Source organism: Xenopus laevis, chromosome 8L (assembly GCF_017654675.1).
Source record: "Xenopus laevis strain J_2021 chromosome 8L, Xenopus_laevis_v10.1, whole genome shotgun sequence".
In the NCBI taxonomy this organism is placed as follows: domain Eukaryota; kingdom Metazoa; phylum Chordata; class Amphibia; order Anura; family Pipidae; genus Xenopus; species Xenopus laevis.
Window position 1 is genome coordinate 483,696 of NC_054385.1, and position 24,127 is coordinate 507,822.

At 45.2% G+C, this 24,127-nt stretch overlaps 1 protein-coding gene across 6 annotated transcripts in view; it reads right to left on the reverse strand.

Moving 5' to 3' along the window:
- Positions 1 to 5,508: 5,508 nt before the first annotated feature.
- gripap1.L (GRIP1 associated protein 1 L homeolog) overlaps positions 5,509 to 24,127 on the reverse strand; it is a 31,235-nt gene continuing 12,616 nt past the window's right edge. For 5 of the 6 annotated variants that reach the window (XM_041572221.1, XM_041572220.1, XM_041572223.1 and 2 more), the window contains 8 exons: positions 23,629 to 23,724; positions 23,044 to 23,100; positions 22,830 to 22,929; positions 19,406 to 19,533; positions 18,813 to 18,935; positions 17,904 to 17,997; positions 14,655 to 14,809; positions 5,509 to 6,313 (listed from right to left, as the gene is read on the reverse strand). In XM_041572221.1, the coding sequence (XP_041428155.1) occupies positions 6,230 to 6,313; positions 14,655 to 14,809; positions 17,904 to 17,997; positions 18,813 to 18,935; positions 19,406 to 19,533; positions 22,830 to 22,929; positions 23,044 to 23,100; positions 23,629 to 23,724 (837 nt within the window). In that variant the 3' untranslated portion in view covers positions 5,509 to 6,229. The remainder of the gene's footprint in view (positions 6,314 to 14,654; positions 14,810 to 17,903; positions 17,998 to 18,812; positions 18,936 to 19,405; positions 19,534 to 22,829; positions 22,930 to 23,043; positions 23,101 to 23,628; positions 23,725 to 24,127) is intronic. The other variant, XM_041572224.1, reaches the window with a different exon arrangement.

Genomic DNA, 24,127 nt, shown 5'->3' on the forward strand with positions numbered 1-24,127 from the left:
ATAAATGTGGATATAAGGAACTGCATGCAATTTCTATTCTATATATATATATATATATATATAGTGTATGTATGTAGGACAGACGTGAATGAATCGGTAGGTAAATGTCCATGTAAGGAGGATGAGCTGTCAGACCAGACATCAGTAATAAAGGACTAATTGGTCCCATACGATTAATCAAGGTTGTTGTTAGGGGTCGGTATAAATCCTTCCATTATGGGGCAGGTAATTGTTGGGCCTGTGCCTGGGAAAGTAGAATTAGACGCAGGTTATAGTAGCTGCAGTATCGATTGTTACATTCACCTACCGGATGCATTAACCTATTAAGGAAAGCAAGTCATAGCGAATGCCCATACAGCACAATATAAACTTTATTGCTGAAAACACTTTAAATTCCCACACCAGCTCTGCTCTTACACACCGACCCCTAACAACAACCTTGATAACATATAACATACACATCTGTCCCTCTGTTCTTCTCTCTTTGTATAACATGCACATCTGTCTCTGCTCCTCTCTCTGTATAACATGCATATCTCCCTCTCTCCCTGCTTCTCTCTTTGTATAACATACACATCTGTCTCTGCTCTTCTCTCTGTATAACATACATATCTCCCTCTCTCCCTGCTTCTCTCTTTGTATAACATGCACATCTCTCTCTGCTCCTCTCTCTGTATAACATACATATCTCCCTCTCTCCCTGCTTCTCTCTTTGTATAACATGCACATCTCTCTCTGCTCCTCTCTCTGTATAACATGCATATCTCCCTCTCTCCCTGCTTCTCTCTTTGTATAACATGCACATCTCTCTCTGCTCCTCTCTCTGTATAACATACATATCTCCCTCTCTCCCTGCTTCTCTCTTTGTATAACATGCACATCTCTCTCTGCTCCTCTCTCTGTATAACATACATATCTCCCTCTCTCCCCTGCTTCTCTCTTTGTATAACATGCACATCTCTCTCTGCTCCTCTCTCTGTATAACATGCATATCTCCCTCTCTCCCTGCTTCTCTCTTTGTATAACATGCACATCCTCTCTGCTCCTCTCTCTGTATAACATACATATCTCCCTCTCTCCCTGCTTCTCTCTTTGTATAACATGCACAGTCTCTCTGCTCCTCTCTCTGTATAACATGCATATCTCCCTCTCTCCCTGCTTTCTCTCTTTGTATAACATGCACATCTCTCTCTGCTCCTCTCTCTGTATAACATGCATATCTCCCTCTCTCCCTGCTTCTCTCTTTGTTATAACATGCACATCTCTCTCTGCTCCTCTCTCTGTATAACATACATATCTCCCTCTCTCCCTGCTTCTCTCTTTGTATAACATGCACATCTCTCTCTGCTCCTCTCTCTGTATAACATACATATCTCCCTCTCTCCCTGCTTCTCTCTTTGTATAACATGCACATCTCTCTCTGCTCCTCTCTCTGTATAACATGCATATCTCCCTCTCTCCCTGCTTCTCTCTTTGTATAACATGCACATCTGTCTCTGCTCCTCTCTCTGTATAACATGCATATCTCCCTCTCTCCCTGCTTCTCTCTTTGTATAACATGCACATCTCTCTCTGCTCCTCTCTCTGGTATAACATGCATATCTCCTCTCTCCCTGCTTCTCTCTTTGTATAACATGCACATCTCTCTCTGCTCCTCTCTCTGTATAACATACATATCTCCCTCTCTCCCTGCTTCTCTCTTTGTATAACATGCACATCTCTCTCTGCTCCTCTCTCTGTATAACATGCATATCTCCCTCTCTCCCTGCTTCTCTCTTTGTATAACATGCACATCTCTCTCTGCTCTTCTCTCTGTATAACATACATATCTCCCTCTCTCCCTGCTTCTCTCTTTGTATAACATGCACATCTGTCTCTGCTCCTCTCTCTGTATAACATACATATCTCCCTCTCTCCCTGCTTCTCTCTTTGTATAACATGCACATCTCTCTCTGCTCTTCTCTCTGTATAACATACATATCTCCCTCTCTCCCTGCTTCTCTCTTTGTATATAACATGCACATCTCTCTCTACTCCTCTCTCTGTATAACATGCATATCTCCCTCTCTCCCTGCTTCTCTCTTTGTATAACATGCACATCTCTCTCTGCTCTTCTTTCTGTATAACATACATATCTCCCTCTCTCCCTGCTTCTCTCTTTGTATAACATGCACATCTGTCTCTGCTCCTCTCTCTGTATAACATACATATCTCCCTCTCTCCCTGCTTCTCTCTTTGTATAACATGCACATCTCTCTCTGCTCTTCTCTCTGTATAACATACATATCTCCCTCTCTCCCTGCTTCTCTCTTTGTATAACATGCACATCTCTCTCTGCTCCTCTCTCTGTATAACATGCATATCTCCCTCTCTCCCTGCTTCTCTCTTTGTATAACATGCACATCTCTCTCTGCTCCTCTCTCTGTATAACATGCATATCTCCCTCTCTCCCTGCTTCTCTCTTTGTATAACATGCACATCTCTCTCTGCTCCTCTCTCTGTATAACATACATATCTCCCTCTCTCCCTGCTTCTCTCTTTGTATAACATGCACATCTGTCTCTGCTCCTCTCTCTGTATAACATACATTTCTCCCTCTCTCCCTGCTTCTCTCTTTGTATAACATGCACATCTGTCTCTGCTCCTCTCTCTGTATAACATGCATATCTCCCTCTCTCCCTGCTTCTCTCTTTGTATAACATGCACATCTGTCTCTGCTCCTCTCTCTGTATAACATACATATCTCCCTCTCTCCCTGCTTCTCTCTTGTATAACATGCACATCTGTCTCTGCTCCTCTCTCTGTATAACATACATATCTCCCTCTCTCCCTGCTTCTCTCTTTGTATAACATGCACATCTCTCTCTGCTCCTCTCTCTGTATAACATGCATATCTCCCTCTCTCCCTGCTTCTCTCTTTGTATAACATGCACATCTCTCTCTGCTCCTCTCTCTGTATAACATACATATCTCCCTCTCTCCCTGCTTCTCTCTTTGTATAACATGCACATCTCTCTCTGCTCCTCTCTCTGTATAACATACATATCTCCCTCTCTCCCTGCTTCTCTCTTTGTATAACATGCACATCTCTCTCTGCTCCTCTCTCTGTATAACATGCATATCTCCCTCTCTCCCTGCTTCTCTCTTTGTATAACATGCACATCTGTCTCTGCTCCTCTCTCTGTATAACATGCATATCTCCCTCTCTCCCTGCTTCTCTCTTTGTATAACATGCACATCTCTCTCTGCTCCTCTCTCTGTATAACATGCATATCTCCCTCTCTCCCTGCTTCTCTCTTTGTATAACATGCACATCTCTCTCTGCTCCTCTCTCTGTATAACATACATATCTCCCTCTCTCCCTGCTTCTCTCTTTGTATAACATGCACATCTCTCTCTGCTCCTCTCTCTGTATAACATGCATATCTCCCTCTCTCCCTGCTTCTCTCTTTGTATAACATGCACATCTCTCTCTGCTCTTCTCTCTGTATAACATACATATCTCCCTCTCTCCCTGCTTCTCTCTTTGTATAACATGCACATCTGTCTCTGCTCCTCTCTCTGTATAACATACATATCTCCCTCTCTCCCTGCTTCTCTCTTTGTATAACATGCACATCTCTCTCTGCTCTTCTCTCTGTATAACATACATATCTCCCTCTCTCCCTGCTTCTCTCTTTGTATAACATGCACATCTCTCTCTACTCCTCTCTCTGTATAACATGCATATCTCCCTCTCTCCCTGCTTCTCTCTTTGTATAACATGCACATCTCTCTCTGCTCTTCTTTCTGTATAACATACATATCTCCCTCTCTCCCTGCTTCTCTCTTTGTATAAACATGCACATCTGTCTCTGCTCCTCTCTCTGTATAACATACATATCTCCCTCTCTCCCTGCTTCTCTCTTTGTATAACATGCACATCTCTCTCTGCTCTTCTCTCTGTATAACATACATATCTCCCTCTCTCCCTGCTTCTCTCTTTGTATAACATGCACATCTCTCTCTGCTCCTCTCTCTGTATAACATACATATCTCCCTCTCTCCCTGCTTCTCTCTTTGTATAACATGCACATCTCTCTCTGCTCCTCTCTCTGTATAACATGCATATCTCCCTCTCTCCCTGCTTCTCTCTTTGTATAACATGCACATCTCTCTCTGCTCCTCTCTCTGTATAACATGCATATCTCCCTCTCTCCCTGCTTCTCTCTTTGTATAACATGCACATCTCTCTCTGCTCCTCTCTCTGTATAACATGCATATCTCCCTCTCTCCCTGCTTCTCTCTTTGTATAACATGCACATCTCTCTCTGCTCCCTCTTCTGTATAACATACATATCTCCCTCTCTCCCTGCTTCTCTCTTTGTATAACATGCACATCTGTCTCTGCTCCTCTCTCTGTATAACATACATTTCTCCCTCTCTCCCTGCTTCTCTCTTTGTATAACATGCACATCTGTCTCTGCTCCTCTCTCTGTATAACATGCATATCTCCCTCTCTCCCTGCTTCTCTCTTTGTATAACATGCACATCTGTCTCTGCTCCTCTCTCTGTATAACATACATATCTCCCTCTCTCCCTGCTTCTCTCTTTGTATAAAATGCACATCTCTCTCTGCTTCTATTTTTGTATAACATACATATCTCCCTCTCTCCCTGCTTCTCTCTTTGTATAACATGCACATCTCTCTCTGCTTCTATTTTTGTATAACATACACATCTGTCGCTCAGTTCTTCTGTCTGCATAACATGCACATCTATCTGTATCTACTTCTCTCTCTGTATAACATGCACATTTGTCTCTTCTACTCTCTCTGTATAACATACACATCTTTCTGTATAACACACGTTCTCTTTCTCTGTTCCTCACTCTCTATAACATCCATGTTTCTCTCTCTCTGTGTATGACATACACATCTGTCTTTCTCACTGTACCTCTCTGTATAACATGCACATCTCTCTCTGTTTTTCTCACTGTACCTCTCTCTGTATAACATACATATTTCTCCCTCTGCTCCTCACTTTTCCTCCTGCCCTTTCTCCCCTACACGGGAATTTCGTTCTCTTCCCTCCCCTTCTCTTTTCTATTCCCCTACCTGGGAGGCTTCTTCCTTCACTGCCATTTATCCCCTACATACGAATTCTCTCTCTCTCTCTTTATCCTACTATCTCTGCTCTCTCTGTATAACACACACCTCTCTCTGTGTATAACATACACACTTCTCTCTGTGTATAAGAATTCAGCGTATAGAAGGAGGCTGGTTTGTGCAGAAGTTGGTGCTGGGGCAATTCTGGTATGTGCTCTATATGAAGAGGTTTATATTCACACTGAGTCTGTCTGGGGCTCTTACAAGTTGTGTTACTGATGAAGTCCAACACTAGCCCCATTCTATTGTATGTGCCTGGTGATCCACATGTGTCTCCTTGTTGTTGCTAGTGCCATATTTGACTGTGGGCAAGATGTAGTCTTTAACCCCACATATCCAGGTAGGCAGTCAATAAGCAGACAACAGGTTAACACTTTATTCAGATAAATGTGACATCTCTGGGCATGCGTTACATGAGAGTTTGGCTGGACAAGGGGTACAACTTTGAATTTAGGGGGGGGGGGGGTAAATGTCATCATATAAGGTGCAATGTAGCCATTGCTATTCCTCCTTAGCTCTCACTGTGTAATGTCTCCACTGGATTCTGCTTTGTCTTCTTGCATTGGGGCTCTGATCCTGAGGCTACAATTGCTGCCATAAAGCAAGGCAGAGCTGCAGTTTGCCAGAAAGGAAAGGTCACATGGGTACTGAGAAATGGATCCCCCCACACACGCACACAAGCATAAAAAAGTGACTAAAGAACTTCTCCAGCAGTTAAATAAAAGGACATTACTATACACCATATATCCGTAGAAGTTCTATAGGGAAGCACCCAAACACTGCAATATATACAGATCATGATAGAGCCCATGAAATAGACAGGAATGACGGGCCAGTAAGCAATATTATATTATTATTATATTATTATCCCCCAGCACTAGCCATTAAGGATCTGCACAAACAGTTCAGGAAGTGCTCGTTAAGCTTCGGAGCAGTGCCAGCAAGAGAGGGGTACAAGGAACAAATGGGGGTGCAATGCCAACAGGCAGCAAGAAGCTGAGCGGGGAAGCCAGTGTCAATATGGGGGGTTGTTAGAGGATGTGCAACAGACAAGGGGCCAATGAGATATAGGGGGGCACCAGTTCAGCTCAGTGTACCCCCGTGCTCCTGCCCCGGGACACATTCCTTGCTCAGCCGTACAATCTCCTGCGACAGAGCTTCCAGGTCCTAATGGGAAAGAGACACAGTGTCAGTCACACTTCATCCCTGGTACTGACCCTCACAGCTAAACTTGCCATACGATCTGGAGAAAAGACCCTTCATTGAAAGGAGGATCATTTGCCAAACATTGCCAAAGTCTCATTTCCCCCTGACTACTTGTTATTGCCCAGCCTGGGCTCATTTTCATTGGTCACATGCAGCTGAGGGGCAGCCAATCACTGAGCCGCTGCTATTGGGCCTGGTGCTGGCAGCTGTCACATTGCCTTTCATTCTTTAGGTATCTCAAGGGCCTCTCCGTGTATCCCCCAGTATCTGCCCCTAATTCCCCCAAGGGCCTCTCCGTGTATCCCCCAATATCTGCCCCTAATTCCCCCAAGGGTTATCTTAAGCTCAGTGGTTTCCTATTTGGGGCAATGTAATTAGTGAGTAAGAGAGATGTCCTGGACCTGGAGTGGAAAGCTGAGAGTTGCTGCTGGTTCCTTCCATGAGTTGCACAATACAAATAGGTAACAACATGATGTATTTTCATTCCATAGCAGCTGTGTATGGTACAAATGAGGAGCAGGGAGAGACAGTGAGGAAAAACTACAATGAGTTGGCTGCTGATGGCAGCGTCAATTAGTAAAAGGGACTTAATAACCAACTCCCCACAATTACAGCCCTTTCATGTATTACCTCCGCCTGCTCCCAGTGTGTAACGCCTCCAACTCTGACTGCTCCCAGTGTATTAGTGTGTGTGTAATGCCTCCGACTGATCCCAGTGTGTAACGCCTCCAACTCTGACTGCTCCCAGTGTATTAGTGTGTGTGTAATGCCTCCGACTGATCCCAGTGTGTAGCACCTCCGACTGTTCCATGTGTGTAACGCCTCCAACTGTGACTGCTCCCCGTGTATTAGTGTGTGTAACACCTCAGAGCGCTCCCAGTGTGTAGCACCTCCGACCGTTCCGTGTGTGTAATACCTCAGAGCGCTCCCAGTGTATAACGCCTCTGACCGATCCCAGTGTGTAACACCTCCAGGACCGCCATCAGAAATCGCAGGGCCCCATACGACAAAATTTCCTGGGCCCCCTGGGCTGCGCCCACCACAAGCCCCACCTACAGGTACGCCCCCCACCACACAGTAAAAAAAAAATATTGATGGCTAGGGTTCCCACATGTTATTAAAAAAAAAAAAGATATTGGTGGTCAAGGCCCCCATAAAAAACATTTGTGTCCAGGGCCCCCTCATTAAAAAATATTGGTGGCTAGGACCCCACATGAAAAAAAAAAATTGGTGGCCAAAATTGGTGGCCAGGGCCCCTTAAACGTCCATGCCTTCCCGAAGTCAGCAGCTCTCAGAAAGACGGGGGGCCCGGCTAATCAAGTAAGTGTGGCGTGTCCGGGCCCCCCTACAACTCTCCCCCCTGATGGCAGCCCTGAACACCTCTGACTGACTCAGAGGCATTACATACTGGGAGCGGTCAGAGGCATTACACACTTAAAACAGGCCCATTTCAAGTACACAGATGCCCAAACATAGACCGTGAATAACTGTAGCAGCTTCCAACTCTGCTCCCACCAGTATTCTGCCTAATTTACTTCAATCTATCCTGTAGACTACAGTTAGGGATGTTAGGGTGCAAGGTAGACTACAGTTAGGGATGTTAGGGTGCAAGTTAGACTACAGTTAGGGATGTTAGGGTGCAAGGTAGACTACAGTTAGGGATGTTAGGGTGCAAGGTAGACTACAGTTAGGGATGTTAGGGTGCAAGGTAGACTACAGTTAGGGATGTTAGGGTGCAAGGTAGACTACAGTTAGGGATGTTAGGGTGCAAGGTAGACTACAGTTAGGGATGTTAGGGTGCAAGTTAGACTACAGTTAGGGATGTTAGGGTGCAAGGTAGACTACAGTTAGGGATGTTAGGGTGCAAGGTAGACTACAGTTAGGGATGTTAGGGTGCAAGGTAGACTACAGTTATGGATGTTAGGGTACAAGGTAGACTACAATTAGGGTGCAAGGTAGACTACAGTTAGGGATGTTAGGGTGCAAGGTAGACTACAGTTATGGATGTTAGGGTACAGGTAGACACAATTAGGGTGGCAAGGGTAGACTACAGTTAGGGATGTTAGGGGTGCAAGGTAGACTTACAGTTAGGGATGTTAGGGTGCAAGTTAGACTACAGTTCTAGGGTGCAAGGTAGACTACAGTTAGGGATGTTAGGGTTGCAGGTAGACTACAGTTAGGGATGTTAGGGTGCAAGGTAGACTACAGTTAGGGATGTTAGGGTGCAAGTTAGACTACAGTTATGGATGTTAGGGTGCAAGGTAGACTACAATTAGGGATGTTAGGGTGCAAGGTAGACTACAGTTAGGGATGTTAGGGTGCAAGGTAGACTACAGTTAGGGATGTTAGGGTGCAAGGTAGACTACAGTTAGGGATGTTAGGGTGCAAGTTAGACTACAGTTATGGATGTTAGGGTGCAAGGTAGACTACAGTTAGGGATGTTAGGGTGCAAGGTAGACTACAGTTAGGGATGTTAGGGTGCAAGGTAGACTACAGTTAGGGATGTTAGGGTGCAAGGTAGACTACAGTTAGGGATGTTAGGGTGCAAGGTAGACTACAGTTAGGGATGTTAGGGTGCAAGGTAGACTACAGTTAGGGATGTTAGGGTGCAAGGTAGACTACAATTAGGGATGTTAGGGTGCAGGTGAGGTAGCAATGAATTATAGGGAAACATTAAGGGACAACACTGCTGATCATTAAGCAGAACATATGTGTATGATATATATGTATATTTCTGTAACACTACTTGTACACTCAGTACTTATCATCTTTGGGCCCCTAGATTCAGGTCCCCCAACACTTCTCTGTATCTCTGGAGCTACATCTCCCATCATTCCCCTGTTCCTGTAGGTGAAGGTTACAGAGAAATGTGCTACTCCCAGCAGTGGGAAAAGGTTTCTCATGCTGCTATTCCCAGTCTACAAGCTCTACATGATCGGAAAATCAATGGCACAGATCCTGTACTTACTGGCAGCCTCAGCTCCCAATGACCTTCCACTCTCCATGGAGATCACGCAGTACCCCCCCGTGTACCCCCCCACACCAGCCTGTGTATCAGTTGCCTCTCCCATCTTTTTCCTTCTACCCCAGTACTGTCTTATGTCCCTTCCCCCATCTACCTAAAGAACTCACACTTATTCCTCCAGTACTGTCTTATGTCTGTCCCATCTAGTCTGTCCCTTCCCCTATCTACCTAAAGAACTCACACTTATTCCTCCCCCAGTACTGTCTTATGTCTGTCCCATCTAGTCTGTCCCTTCCCCTATCTACCTAAAGATCTCACCTATTCCTCCCCCCAGTACTGTCTTATGTCTGTCCCATCTAGTCTGTCCCTTCCCCTATCTACCTAAAGAACTCACACTTATTCCTCCACCAGTACTGTCTTATGTCTGTCCCATCTAGTCTGTCCCTTCCCCTATCTACCTAAAGGAACTCACACTTATTCCTCCCCCAGTACTGTCTTATGTCTGTCCCATCTAGTCTGTCCTTCCCCTATCTACCTAAAAGAACTCACACTTATTCCCCCAGTACTGTCTTATGTCTGTCCCATCTAGTCTGTCCCTCCCCTATCTACCTAAAGAACTCACACTTATTCCTCCCCCCAGTACTGTCTTATGTCTGTCCCATCTAGTCTGTCCTTCCCCTATCTACCTAAAGAACTCGGACTTATTCCTCCCCCAGTACTGTCTTATGTCTGTCCCATCTAGTCTGTCCCTTCCCCTATCTACCTAAAGAACTCACACTTATTCCCCAGTACTGTCTTATGTCTGTCCCATCTAGTCTGTCCCTTCCCCTATCTACCTAAAGAACTCACACTTATTCCTCCCCAGTACTGTCTTATGTCTGTCCCATCTAGTCTGTCTCTTCCCCTATCTACCTAAAGAACTCACACTTATTCCTCCAGTACTGTCTTATGTCTGTCCCATCTAGTCTGTCCCTTCCCCTATCTACCTAAAGAACTCACACTTATTCCCCCAGTACTGTCTTATGTCTGTCCCATCTAGTCTGTCCCTTCCCCTATCTACCTAAAGAACTCACACTTATTCCTCCCCCAGTACTGTCTTATGTCTGTCCCATCTAGTCTGTCCCTTCCCCTATCTACCTAAAGAACTCACACTTATTCCCCCAGTACTGTCTTATGTCTGTCCCATCTAGTCTGTCCCTTCCCCTATCTACCTAAAGAACTCACACTTATTCCTCCCCCAGTACTGTCTTATGTCTGTCCCATCTAGTCTGTCCCTTCCCCTATCTACCTAAAGAACTCGGACTTATTCCTCCCCCAGTACTGTCTTATGTCTGTCCCATCTAGTCTGTCCCTTCCCCTATCTACCTAAAGAACTCACACTTATTCCCCCAGTACTGTCTTATGTCTGTCCCATCTAGTCTGTCCCTTCCCCTATCTACCTAAAGAACTCACACTTATTCCTCCCCCAGTACTGTCTTATGTCTGTCCCATCTAGTCTGTCCCTTCCCCTATCTACCTAAAGAACTCACACTTATTCCCCCAGTACTGTCTTATGTCTGTCCCATCTAGTCTGTCCCTTCCCCTATCTACCTAAAGAACTCACACTTATTCCTCCCCCAGTACTGTCTTATGTCTGTCCCATCTAGTCTGTCTCTTCCCCTATCTACCTAAAGAACTCACACTTATTCCTCCAGTACTGTCTTATGTCTGTCCCATCTAGTCTGTCCCTTCCCCTATCTACCTAAAGAACTCACACTTATTCCTCCCCCAGTACTGTCTTATGTCTGTCCCATCTAGTCTGTCCCTTCCCCTATCTACCTAAAGAACTCACACTTATTCCCCCAGTACTGTCTTATGTCTGTCCCATCTAGTCTGTCCCTTCCCCTATCTACCTAAAGAACTCACACTTATTCCTCCCCCAGTACTGTCTTATGTCTGTCCCATCTAGTCTGTCCCTTCCCCTATCTACCTAAAGAACTCACACTTATTCCTCCCCCAGTACTGTCTTATGTCTGTCCCATCTAGTCTGTCCCTTCCCCTATCTACCTAAAGAACTCACACTTATTCCCCCAGTACTGTCTTATGTCTGTCCCATCTAGTCTGTCCCTTCCCCTATCTACCTAAAGAACTCACACTTATTCCCCCAGTACTGTCTTATGTCTGTCCCATCTAGTCTGTCCCTTCCCCTATCTACCTAAAGAACTCACACTTATTCCTCCCCCAGTACTGTCTTATGTCTGTCCCATCTAGTCTGTCCCTTCCCCTATCTACCTAAAGAACTCACACTTATTCCTCCAGTACTGTCTTATGTCTGTCCCATCTAGTCTGTCCCTTCCCCTATCTACCTAAAGAACTCACACTTATTCCCCCAGTACTGTCTTATGTCTGTCCCATCTAGTCTGTCCCTTCCCCTATCTACCTAAAGAACTCACACTTATTCCCCCAGTACTGTCTTATGTCTGTCCCATCTAGTCTGTCCCTTCCCCTATCTACCTAAAGAACTCACACTTATTCCTCCCCCAGTACTGTCTTATGTCTGTCCCATCTAGTCTGTCTCTTCCCCTATCTACCTAAAGAACTCACACTTATTCCTCCAGTACTGTCTTATGTCTGTCCCATCTAGTCTGTCCCTTCCCCTATCTACCTAAAGAACTCACACTTATTCCTCCAGTACTGTCTTATGTCTGTCCCATCTAGTCTGTCCCTTCCCCTATCTACCTAAAGAACTCACACTTATTCCTCCAGTACTGTCTTATGTCTGTCCCATCTAGTCTGTCTCTTCCCCTATCTACCTAAAGAACTCACACTTATTCCTCCCCCAGTACTGTCTTATGTCTGTCCCATCTAGTCTGTCCCTTCCCCTATCTACCTAAAGAACTCACACTTATTCCTCCCCCAGTACTGTCTTATGTCTGTCCCATCTAGTCTGTCCCTTCCCCTATCTACCTAAAGAACTCACACTTATTCCCCCAGTACTGTCTTATGTCTGTCCCATCTAGTCTGTCTCTTCCCCTATCTACCTAAAGATCTCACACTTATTCCTCCCCCAGTACTGTCTTATGTCTGTCCCATCTAGTCTGTCCCTTCCCCTATCTACCTAAAGAACTCACACTTATTCCTCCCCCAGTACTGTCTTATGTCTGTCCCATCTAGTCTGTCCCTTCCCCTATCTACCTAAAGAACTCACACTTATTCCTCCCCCAGTACTGTCTTATGTCTGTCCCATCTAGTCTGTCTCTTCCCCTATCTACCTAAAGAACTCACACTTATTCCTCCAGTACTGTCTTATGTCTGTCCCATCTAGTCTGTCTCTTCCCCTATCTACCTAAAGAACTCACACTTATTCCTCCCCCAGTACTGTCTTATGTCTGTCCCATCTAGTCTGTCCCTTCCCCTATCTACCTAAAGAACTCACACTTATTCCTCCCCCAGTACTGTCTTATGTCTGTCCCATCTAGTCTGTCCCTTCCCCTATCTACTTAAAGAACTCACACTTATTCCCCCAGTACTGTCTTATGTCTGTCCCATCTAGTCTGTCCCTTCCCCTATCTACCTAAAGAACTCACACTTATTCCTCCCCCAGTACTGTCTTATGTCTGTCCCATCTAGTCTGTCCCTTCCCCTATCTACCTAAAGAACTCACACTTATTCCTCCCCCAGTACTGTCTTATGTCTGTCCCATCTAGTCTGTCTCTTCCCCTATCTACCTAAAGAACTCCACACTTATTCCTCCCCCAGTACTGTCTTATGTCTGTCCCATCTAGTCTGTCCCTTCCCCTATCTACCTAAAGAACTCACACTTATTCCTCCCCCAGTACTGTCTTATGTCTGTCCCATCTAGTCTGTTCCCTTCCCCTATCTACCTAAAGATCTCACCACTTATTCCCCAGTACTGTCTTATGTCTGTCCCATCTAGTCTGTCCCTTCCCCTATCTACCTAAAGAACTCACACTTATTCTCCCCCAGTACTGTCTTATGTCTGTCCCATCTAGTCTGTCCCTTCCCCTATCTACCTAAAGAACTCACACTTATTCCTCCCCCAGTACTGTCTTATGTCTGTCCCATCTAGTCTGTCCCTTCCCCTATCTACCTAAAGAACTCACACTTATTCCTCCCCCAGTACTGTCTTATGTCTGTCCCATCTAGTCTGTCCCTTCCCCTATCTACCTAAGAACTCACACTTATTCCTCCCCCAGTACTGTCTTATGTCTGTCCCATCTAGTCTGTCCCTTCCCCTATCTACCTAAAGAACTCACACTTATTCCTCCCCCAGTACTGTCTTATGTCTGTCCCATCTAGTCTGTCCCTTCCCCTATCTACCTAAAGAACTCACACTTATTCCTCCCCCAGTACTGTCTTATGTCTGTCCCATCTAGTCTGTCCCTTCCCCTATCTACCTAAAGAACTCACACTTATTCCTCCCCCAGTACTGTCTTATGTCTGTCCCATCTAGTCTGTCCCTTCCCCTATCTACCTAAAGAACTCACACTTATTCCCCCAGTACTGTCTTATGTCTGTCCCATCTAGTCTGTCCCTTCCCCTATCTACCTAAAGAACTCACACTTATTCCTCCCCAGTACTGTCTTATGTCTGTCCCATCTAGTCTGTCCCTTCCCCTATCTACCTAAAGAACTCACACTTATTCCTCCCCCAGTACTGTCTTATGGTCTGTCCCTTCCCCTATCTGAGATATATATATATATATATATATATATATATATATATATATATATATATAGTAGGGGCCGCTATTCATGTTTTGTATATAACCTGTCTGTTTGGTCCAAGGTGTATGCCTATGATTAAGGGAGTGATTCCCGAAACGCGTAGGGCGTTGGATCCTTGTATGAATCTGGAATAAAAAGCATATTCCACGTATCGGAGTGCCGTCCTCCCCTTTTTTGATGTCTGAGTGAATCCTAGCAGTGGGGACGCTGCGGACTGAGCACCCGACTGGAGCAGCGAATAGGGAGTGTGAACTTGGAGCGGTCCCCCTCTTGTGAAGTTAAATATATATATACAGGGGCGATCCGCCAATGAGGCGAGCTGAGGCGCTCGCCTCAGGCGGCATCGCCAGCTAGGTTTCCAGGGGCGGCAAAAAGCCGCTCCTGGTGCCTTTAAGAGCCGAATTTCCGGTTTTTGAACCGGAAATTCGGCTTTACTAGGGCGAGAGAGCGCAATTGCACTCTCCGTACTAGCGTTGCTGCCTCCCCCCCGGAAATCGAATCGGGCTGGGGGGGCGGCATTACTGGAGCCGCCTCAGGCGGCAATACATACAGAAACGGCGCTGTATATATATATATATATATAATATATATCCACACACAAGGTGCTGACCTTCTGTAGGTGCATGTTCTTGGTGAGCTGCTCCTCCAACATGTTCTGCAGCTTTTTGTTCATCTCCCTCAGGTTCTCATCTCCCGGTTTCACCAGGTCCCTTAAGACACTGCCCAGGCTGCTCCGATCCACTTGGCCATGGGCAGCAGACACGTCTGGGGAGGGAAGAGAAAAAATAGCTTTTATCCAAATACACAGTGACATCCAGGCTCCAGTGGGGTTACTGGGCCCCCAGCCCATAAAATGTCCAGAACGTAACTAGGTATACAGAGCCTTGCAAAAGTCTTCACCCCCCCTCCTTGGCATTTTTCATGTTTTGTTGCCTCACAAACTGGAATTAAAATGGATTGTTTGACAGTTTGCACCATTTCATTTACACAACATGCCTACAACTTTGAAGATCTTTTATTTTCCATGTATTGTGAACAGCAAATAGGACAAAAGAACAGAAATCTTCAGCGTGCATAACTTTTCACCCCCCCTAAAGTCAGTACTTTGTAGAGCCACCTTTTGTGGCAATTACAGCTGCAAGTGGCTTTAGATAAGTCTCTATGAACTTGCCTCATCTTGCCACTGGCATTTGTGGCCATTCCTCAAGGCACAACTACTCCAGCTCCTTCATGTTGGAGGCTTTTCACTTGTGACCAGCAATCTTCAAGTCTGACCCCATGTTCTCAATTGGATTGAGGTCTGGACTTTGACTCGGCCATTCCAACACATTTAAATGTTTCCCCTGTTTCAGCACTTGAGCAGTGGGCTTCATTGTCCTGCTGGAAGGTCAACCTCCGTCCCAGTCTCAAATCACAAGAATATCCCGGTATTTAGCTCCATCTTCCCCTCCATGTTTCACACTGTGGCCATGGTGTTCTTGGGGTGATGGCATGTGTTGGCTTTGCACCAGCCATTTTATTTATTCCATTTTACTCTCATCTGACCAGAGCACCTTCCTCCATACATTTGGGGAGTCGCCCACATGCCTTTTGGCAACCTCAAAACGTTCCTTCTTATTTTGGCTTTTTACTGGCCACTCTTCCATAAAGCCCAGCTCTTTGGAGTGTACGACTTATTGTGATTCTCCAGTCTCTGCTGTGGAACTCTGCAAGTCCTTCAGGGTTACCTTTGGTCTCTGTGCTGCCTCCTTGCCCCCCGCTCTGTGAGGTTTGGTGGGGGCGACCCTCTCTTGGCAGCTTTGTGTCAGAAAAGGTGTGTTTATACTGACAGATCATGTGACACTTACATGGCACACAGGTGCACTTCATTTCACTAATTAGGTGACTTTTGAAGGTAATTGGTTGCACCAGGATTTTTTAGGGGCTTCATGGCAAAGGTGGTGAATACATATGCACATGCCAATTTTCAGTTTTTTTATTTTTTTTTAAATTCTTTTTTATATGTATTTTTCTCATTTCACTTCACCAACTTAGGCTATGCAGATCCATCACATAAAATAAGATTAAGAAACATTGAAATTACAGGTTGGAATGTAACAAAATAGGTAAAAAGTCAAGGGGGTGAATACTTTTGCAAGGGTACAGTACTGATTATAATAGAGGCACAGGGGATCATTCTGGGTACAATACCGATTATAATAGAGGCACAGGGGATAATTTTGGCTACAATAGTGATTATAATAGAGACACAGGATCATTCTGGGTACAGTACTGATTATAATAGAGGCACAGGATCATTCTGGGTACAGTACTGATTATAATAGAGGCACAGGATCATTCTGGGTACAGTACTGATTATAATAGAGGCACAGGGGATCATTCTGGGTACAGTACTGATTATAATAGAAGCACAGGATCATTCTGGGTACAGTACTGATTATAATAGAAGCACAGGATCATTCTGGGTACAGTACTGATTATAATAGAGGCACAGGGGATCATTCTGGGTACAGTACTGATTATAATAGAAGCACAGGATCATTCTGGGTACAGTACTGATTATAATAGAGGCACAGGGGATCATTCTGGGTACAGTACTGATTATAATAGAAGCACAGGATCATTCTGGGTACAGTACTGATTATAATAGAGGCACAGGGTCATTCTGGGTACAGTACTGATTATAATAGAGGCACAGGGGATCATTCTGGGTACAGTACTGATTATAATAGAAGCACAGGGGATCATTCTGGGTCCAGTACTGATTATAATAGAGGCACAGGTGATCATTCTGGGTACGGTGCTCAGTGAGCCTTACAGGGACTGCACTTTCCCTTTAACCCATGGGGTGCTGGCCTGGGCTGAGCAGTGAGACTTTGCTAGAAGAGATAAATAATTCAGATTTATATAGAAATAATGGGTTCTGGCAGCTGATGCCGGGCCCAAAGCCATGGAATCATTTCTAGAAGGAGATTCTCGCTGAACTCAGCTCCCCTATATTATTCTCCTTTCCTCTCACCTCTCCATTTTCTGCCCTGGTAAATAAATCATCAGCAAATCTTCCTGCACCTGAATTATTTACACCTTGAACCCCCCCGCGCATGCTGACGGCCTCAGAAATCCAGCAAACATGTCAGCTCCTGTTACACTCAAGTATGTGGCACTGTCCAAGGGTCCGAGGGGGAGCCCCTGCACCCTAATGGGAAAGGGCCAGACTTGTGGGTGAATGAGACTTGCTCTAGCTCCCACAGTAACTTCATAGGCTCTTACTTACATCACTCTGCCCTCTCTGCATCATCTGGGAATTATTACTGGGGTACCCACACCTTGGTACACATACACTAACTATAGGGGGGTACCCACACCTTGGTACACATACACTAACTATAGGGGGGTACCCACACCTTGGTACACATACACTAACTATAGGGGGGTACCCACACCTTTGTACACATACACTAACTATAGGGGGGTACCCAGACCTTGGCACACATACACTAACTATAGGGGGGTACCCAGACCTTGGCAAGGAGGAGACACAATGACTGTCAGGCACAAATAATAGAATCAGTTGGATCACATCTCCATCTCCAGCAGTTAGTGGAGGGTACACATTTCCTCCCCTATCTTCAGCAACACTCTAAAATGGCAGTTAGTGGAGCGCACACTCCCATATCTCCAGCAACACTCTAAAATGGCAGTTAGTGGAGGGCACACATCTCCCCCTCTATCTCCAGCAACACTCTGATATGGCAGTTAGTGGCGGGTGCACATCTCCTCCTCCATCTCTAGCAACACACTAAAATGCCCACGGGCACACACATATGTACCAACACAAAGCAAGTCCAGTGGAACTGACCGATCCTGCTGTCCATTACGTAGGCCTCAATGATGGAGCTCTTCCTGCACAGATCTTCTGCCATGGAGGCACTACTCACCTCCAGATGCTTCACCTGCGGGAGACATAAATCAGGCAGTGAGAGTAACAGGGTTACTAAATAAATACCATGGGTGGGTGGCGTCCTATAACTGCCCCTGGGTATAACACGTCACCCTGGCTTCTCTTAATGCCCCAATGCATCCATGCCTTAAAGGAACAGTTCAGTGTGAAAATAAAAACTGGGTAAATAGACAGGCTGTACAAAATAAATAATGTATCTAATATAGTTAGTTAGGCAAAAATGTAATGTATAAAGGCTGGAGTGAGTGGATGTGTAACATAATAGCCAGAACACTACTTCCTGCTTTTCAGCTCTCTAACTCTGAGTTAGTCAGTGACTATAAGGGGGGCCACATGGGACATTTCTGCTCATTGAGTTTGTAATTGATCCTCAGCATTCAGCTCAGATTCAAAAGCAACAGATATGACCCATGTGCCCCCCCCTCAAGTCTCTGATTGGTTACTGCCTGGTAACCAATCAGTGTAAACCAAGAGAGCTGAAAAGCAGGAAGTAGTGTTCTGACTGACATGTTACACATCCACTCACTCCAGCCTTTATACATTACATTTTGGACTAACTAACTATATTAGATACATTTTTTATTTTGCACAGCCTATTTATTTACCCAGTTTTTATTTTTACACTGAACAATTCCTTTAAAAGGGAAATGTCCCCATGCATCCATGCCTTAAAGTGGAAGTGTCCCAATGCATCCATGCCTTAAAGGGGAAATCTTCAGCAGTGTTTGCCAAGAGCTTAGCATATTGTCCCTGTGTTTGATTGGTCAATAAAGCCCAGGCCCTAAATCCAATGAGCCCATGCTGTACCTTTTCTTCCAACAGCCACTTCTCCTGCTGAATCTCTGCCAGTCTCTGGAACAGATCCGAAACCTCTTCATCCGACAGCTCAGCCGGCCTGTGTGTCTGGGACTGTGGACTCCCCGTATTGGACTGGAACAGACAGGTATTTATCAGCACATTGGCACAGGGCAATATGATTGGCACAAAGCAACCTTTGCAAGACATAATGTTAACAGCAAGCCAATGGCCAATGGGGAAACCTCCAGTGCCACATACTCAGAGAGGTGCTGATTTCCTCCAGGACATTGGGCTCAACAAGGAGAGGTACCAATGTGAGTCCATAACCAGGTAGAATCAGTACACTGGGAGATGGGAGGTACCAATAGAAGGAAGAACGTGTCCCAGATGTGAGACCTTTGCAGGGCTACAGCAGGGTCTAGGGGCACTAAAGTGATCTGGGAACGGGCATATTGTGTGTGTATCTGGGCACTGGGGCAGCATAGTTCTGATGTGCTTGAGCTGCCCCTCATATATGGACATACCCATTCATGTATGTTGTAAGGCCTTTTACCCTTTTTATTTGTGTCAATTCATGCCAGCTACATGGCCAGTCTCCTTACCTTATTGCCACTGGGGGCTGCATTCTCCCTCATGATCTCCTTGTAACTGAAGGACGAGATGCTGCTGCTGTCGCCAGTCTGTGCCCGACTTGGGGAACTTAACTCTGCCAACACCAGTTCCTCCAACCCTGCACCACAAAGAGTAGTATGAGAGCCTTAGCCACCCAAATCTGACCCTGCTGTCAGCCAACCCTCACTGGGGTCTAGCAGGGTGGACTGGGAGTCTCATTGGCTCCTTCAAACCAATCAACTTCTGCCCAATGAAGTCAATAATCAGCAGAACGGTCAGACTCGCGTCGTTACTACAAGAGTTGAGGTGCTTTCATTTGAATACAAAGCCCACACAAGCAATTAAACTCCACCCCTAATTAGTGGTAAGATACCATGGCCACCCCCACCCGCACTGTGTGATGAAAAATCTCTTGGCCACTGCAATACATTTTTCAGCCTAGCCGATATAAATGTGTGAATAATAATAAGTTCAACAATACTACATCAGTGTAGTCCATAGTGTTGAAATAGAAAAGTACATTTAGATCCCAGAAATAGTCCATTATTGTCCAAAAAAGTTTCTCTAGACACTGCCTGCCAAGAGCTCCGATTGCTTCACATAAGACTAAATCTTATAGTAAACATACAATAACTTTCAAGAATTATGGTCAAATTTTAACTATAATCTTACCCTTCTGTAGTATATTCAATTCTTTTCAAGTATATTTTCAAAATTTTAAGACAGCCCTACTATCTGGGGAAGAAAGAAAAATACATGATTATGTATACACAGTATATAGTTGATAAAAAGCTACTAATACTCCTGTAGTCATTTAGACCCTCCGGATGTAAGCTCTTTAAAGGACCAGTAACATCAAAAAATGTTTTTGAAAAATGTGTTTCATTTGTCTTGGTGTTGTTTTTTCTATGTATACTACTGAATTTTAAAAAAAAAAAAAAAAAAAAAAGATTTTTGATGTTACTGGTCCTTTAACCTACTTATCCATTTTGACTCCTGCTGTAGTAGCAATGTATTCATGTTCCCTCCGTACTACTTCCAGTACTTGCCACTTGAATTGTGTTTGACTTGGCTTCAGTGTGGAGAAATGGAGTGAACTGAAGTATCTGTTTGAGTACCAGATTTATAGTTGCAAATATCGGCTTGGGATCGGACTCCTACAGCAGGATTAGTAGGTTAAACAGCTTAAATGACTACTGGAGTATTAGTAGCTTTTTATCAACTATATACTGTGTGTATACATAATCGTGTATTTTTTCAACTTTTGCAGTAACGACCCGCGTCTGACCGTTCTTTACCACGTTTCATCTCATTGGGACCTGACAGGGTGGGCCGAGAGTCTCACTGGGATCACTGTGAAAACCTGTCACTTTTTCTTACTCAATATTGCCATGATCTGTCCCTTCCTTTCACCTGTTACGGCCAAGACACTCATGCATGCTCTCATCCTATCCCAACTAGATTACTGTAACCTTCTACTAACTGGCCTCCCATCTCTCCCCTCTACAGTCTGTATTAAACACTGCTGCCAGGCTCATCCAAAAGGGTACAGGCCCCTCCCCTGCTGAAGTCCTTATCATGGCTTCCTAGAAAAGAAAGAATAACTTACAAGCTCCTGCTCATAACCTTCATTCCTCTGCACCTCACTACATCTCATCTCGTGTCTCTCTATATGTTCTTGGCCGAACCCCCCACTACTACTGCCGTTTCCCGGGTCAAACCCTTCTGTCTTGCTGCTCCTTCTATTGGTCATTCCTGAATCTCTCCGGAGACAATCCTCCTTCAATCTCTTTAGAAGTAAACTCAACTAGACTCCCTCTGGGAGCACCTGGATAACCTGCAACTGGCACTTCTATGGGTTACCCACTGGAACCTAATTGTGTCTTTCCCCTCCCATTTGTAAGCTCTACGGGGCAGGCTCCTGCATTCCATTGTCTCCTTCATACTGAGCACTTCATCTGTAGTGTAATGATACTTTAGATTTATGTGAATTGTAATTCTAATAATGTACTAATTAGTTACTTATTAATGCAGTGAGCCCTTGTTGTTTGTTATACTAACGTATTGTTCTGCTGTACAGTGCTTTACCCTCAAGGAGCGCCATACAAATAAATAAATATATATACACACACACACATACATCTAGCAGGGGCAGAAGGGAGGGCTCCTATATCTTGCAGGGGATTTTACTGCAGCTCAGCATTTTCCTCTCTGGCCTTGTAAGGGTGGCTTTGTCTCCCGCCTCCTGACTCATCTCACACATAAAATATTAATGCCCTGCTTAAAATGGATAGTCTTAATGCCTCCAGTGGGAGCAAAAGGAGGGAGTGGGTGTTGGAGAGAAATGTAGGACTGTCAGTGTAATTGAAGAGAACAACAATCTGATCCTGCTGTACAATAATGGGATGGTGGATGGAGGGGAAATAACAGGAGAATAAAAATCACATACAACTAACATAGTAGCCTTATACTCACATACTCTAATTCCTCCCCTCAGTCTTACACTCACATACCCCCCAGTATAACCCAACCCCTCCCCTCAGTCTTACACTCACATACACCAAAGAAATAACAGAGGTTCCTGGCAGTAAGATGATTGGTAGGAAATAACATGTGAGTGACAGGCTTGAAACGTCTAATTTTTTTCACTAAATTGGAGTTCTACTGAAATACAGTCTTGTATATGGATAAGACCTGGGCAAACAGAGTCACAGTCGACACCCAACGCTACAAAAAGCTGTAGTGTTTGTGTAGCACTACTTTGTTTTTGTGCGAATATGTGATTCACAGACACTGGGGAGTGAATGATGACGGACAGACGTGTGGGAGTAAAGTGACTTCTGTACACAATCTACAGCTCACACACACACTGTACGGCTCACACATACACTGTACAGCTCATACACACACACTGTACGGCTCACACACACACTGTACGGCTCACACACACACTGTACGGCTCACACACACACACAATACGGCTCACACACACACTGTACGGCTCACACACACACTGTACGGCTCACACACACACACAATGTACGGCTCACACACACACTGTACGGCTCACACACACACACAATACGGCTCACACACACACTGTACGGCTCACACACACACTGTATGGCTCACACACACACTGTACGGCTCACACACACACTGTACGGCTCACACACACACACTGTACGGCTCACACACACACTGTACAGCTCATACACACACACTGTACGGCTCACACACACACTGTACGGCTCACACACAACACAACTGTTACGGCTCACACACACACAACGTTGTATAACTCGGCTTCACACACACACACACTGTACGGCTCACACACACACACTGTACGGCTCACACACACACACACTGTACGGCTCATAAGCGTCCCAGTGGCACAAAGATTTTTATTACCTGTTCGGGTCTTGCTGTTTGTGAGAATCTCCTGTAATCGCTCCTGTAGTTTCTCCGCTCTCTTCCTTTCCAGGTGTAACTGCCTTTTCAGGTCTTTAAGCTGCAAAAGAGACAAGCAGTGAGCTACCAGGAGAGAGACATGGAGGGAGTATAGTGGAAGGATATACAGTGAAGCTGTATGGAATGGAATATTGGGGGACAGTGGGGTACTTACTGCCAAGCTGCCCTTTTTCTCTAGTATTCGCTGCCCGTCAGCTGTGTCTTTCAGCTCCTACAAACACAAAACTATTACTATGTCACCTGTGCCCCTGTCACACTCACAGCACAGTCTGTGGCCCAGATTATTAAATCTCTGTGTTTATTGGGGTACACATGGTATGGTCCAACCCAGCCTCTCCCTCTATAGGATACATGTATAAATCTGTCTTCAACAAGCCCTGCACCCCTAAAGTGCTCAAACGTCCCCCATGGCCTCTGGAAATGATATTGACCAGTGCAGGATGTTTTGGGGAGCTGCCACACCCACACAGCCCCTCACCCATATTAATTCAATCCAAAATGATTTTGGTGCCTTATTTGGCAAAGCTGCTTTTAGCCCCCATAGAAGAAGTTCAGGGTCGGTGCAATTGTGCAACAGGCAAGAGACCAACTGCATTGAAACCTTACAGACCAGTAAGTACATTACACTTGTAATCCTCACTTGATCATGTCACTGGGGAGCAGAGAGAGAAACATCTAGGGAGATCAGGTATGGTGGGGGGGGAGAGTGTTTGGTGGGGCAGATCCAGAGGGTTCTCACCTGCCTCAGCTGCTTAATAGTCTCCTGAAGATCCCATTTCTCTCTTGCACTTTCCTCCAACTTCTGGGTCACGGCTCCCACCTCTTGGTCTTTAAGCTAAGAGCAGGCAGTAACACATAGTAACTAGTCCTGTCCCCAGAGCTGAGTGACTGCTACATCCCTATCCCATCTCTTGGTCTTTAAGCTAAGAGCAGGCAGTAACACATAGTAACTAGTCCTGTCCCCAGAGCTGAGTGACTGGCTACATCCCTATCCCACCTCTTGCGTCTTTAAGGCTAAGAGCAGGCAGTACACACACAGTAACTAGTCCTGTCCCAGAAGCTGAGTGACTGCTACATCCTATCCCATCTCTTGGTCTTTAAGCTAAGAGCAGGCAGTAACACATAGTAACTAGTCCTGTCCCCAGAGCTGAGTGACTGCTACATCCCTATCCCACCTCTTGGTCTTTAAGCTAAGAGCAGGCAGTAACACATAGTAACTAGTCCTGTCCCCAGAGCTG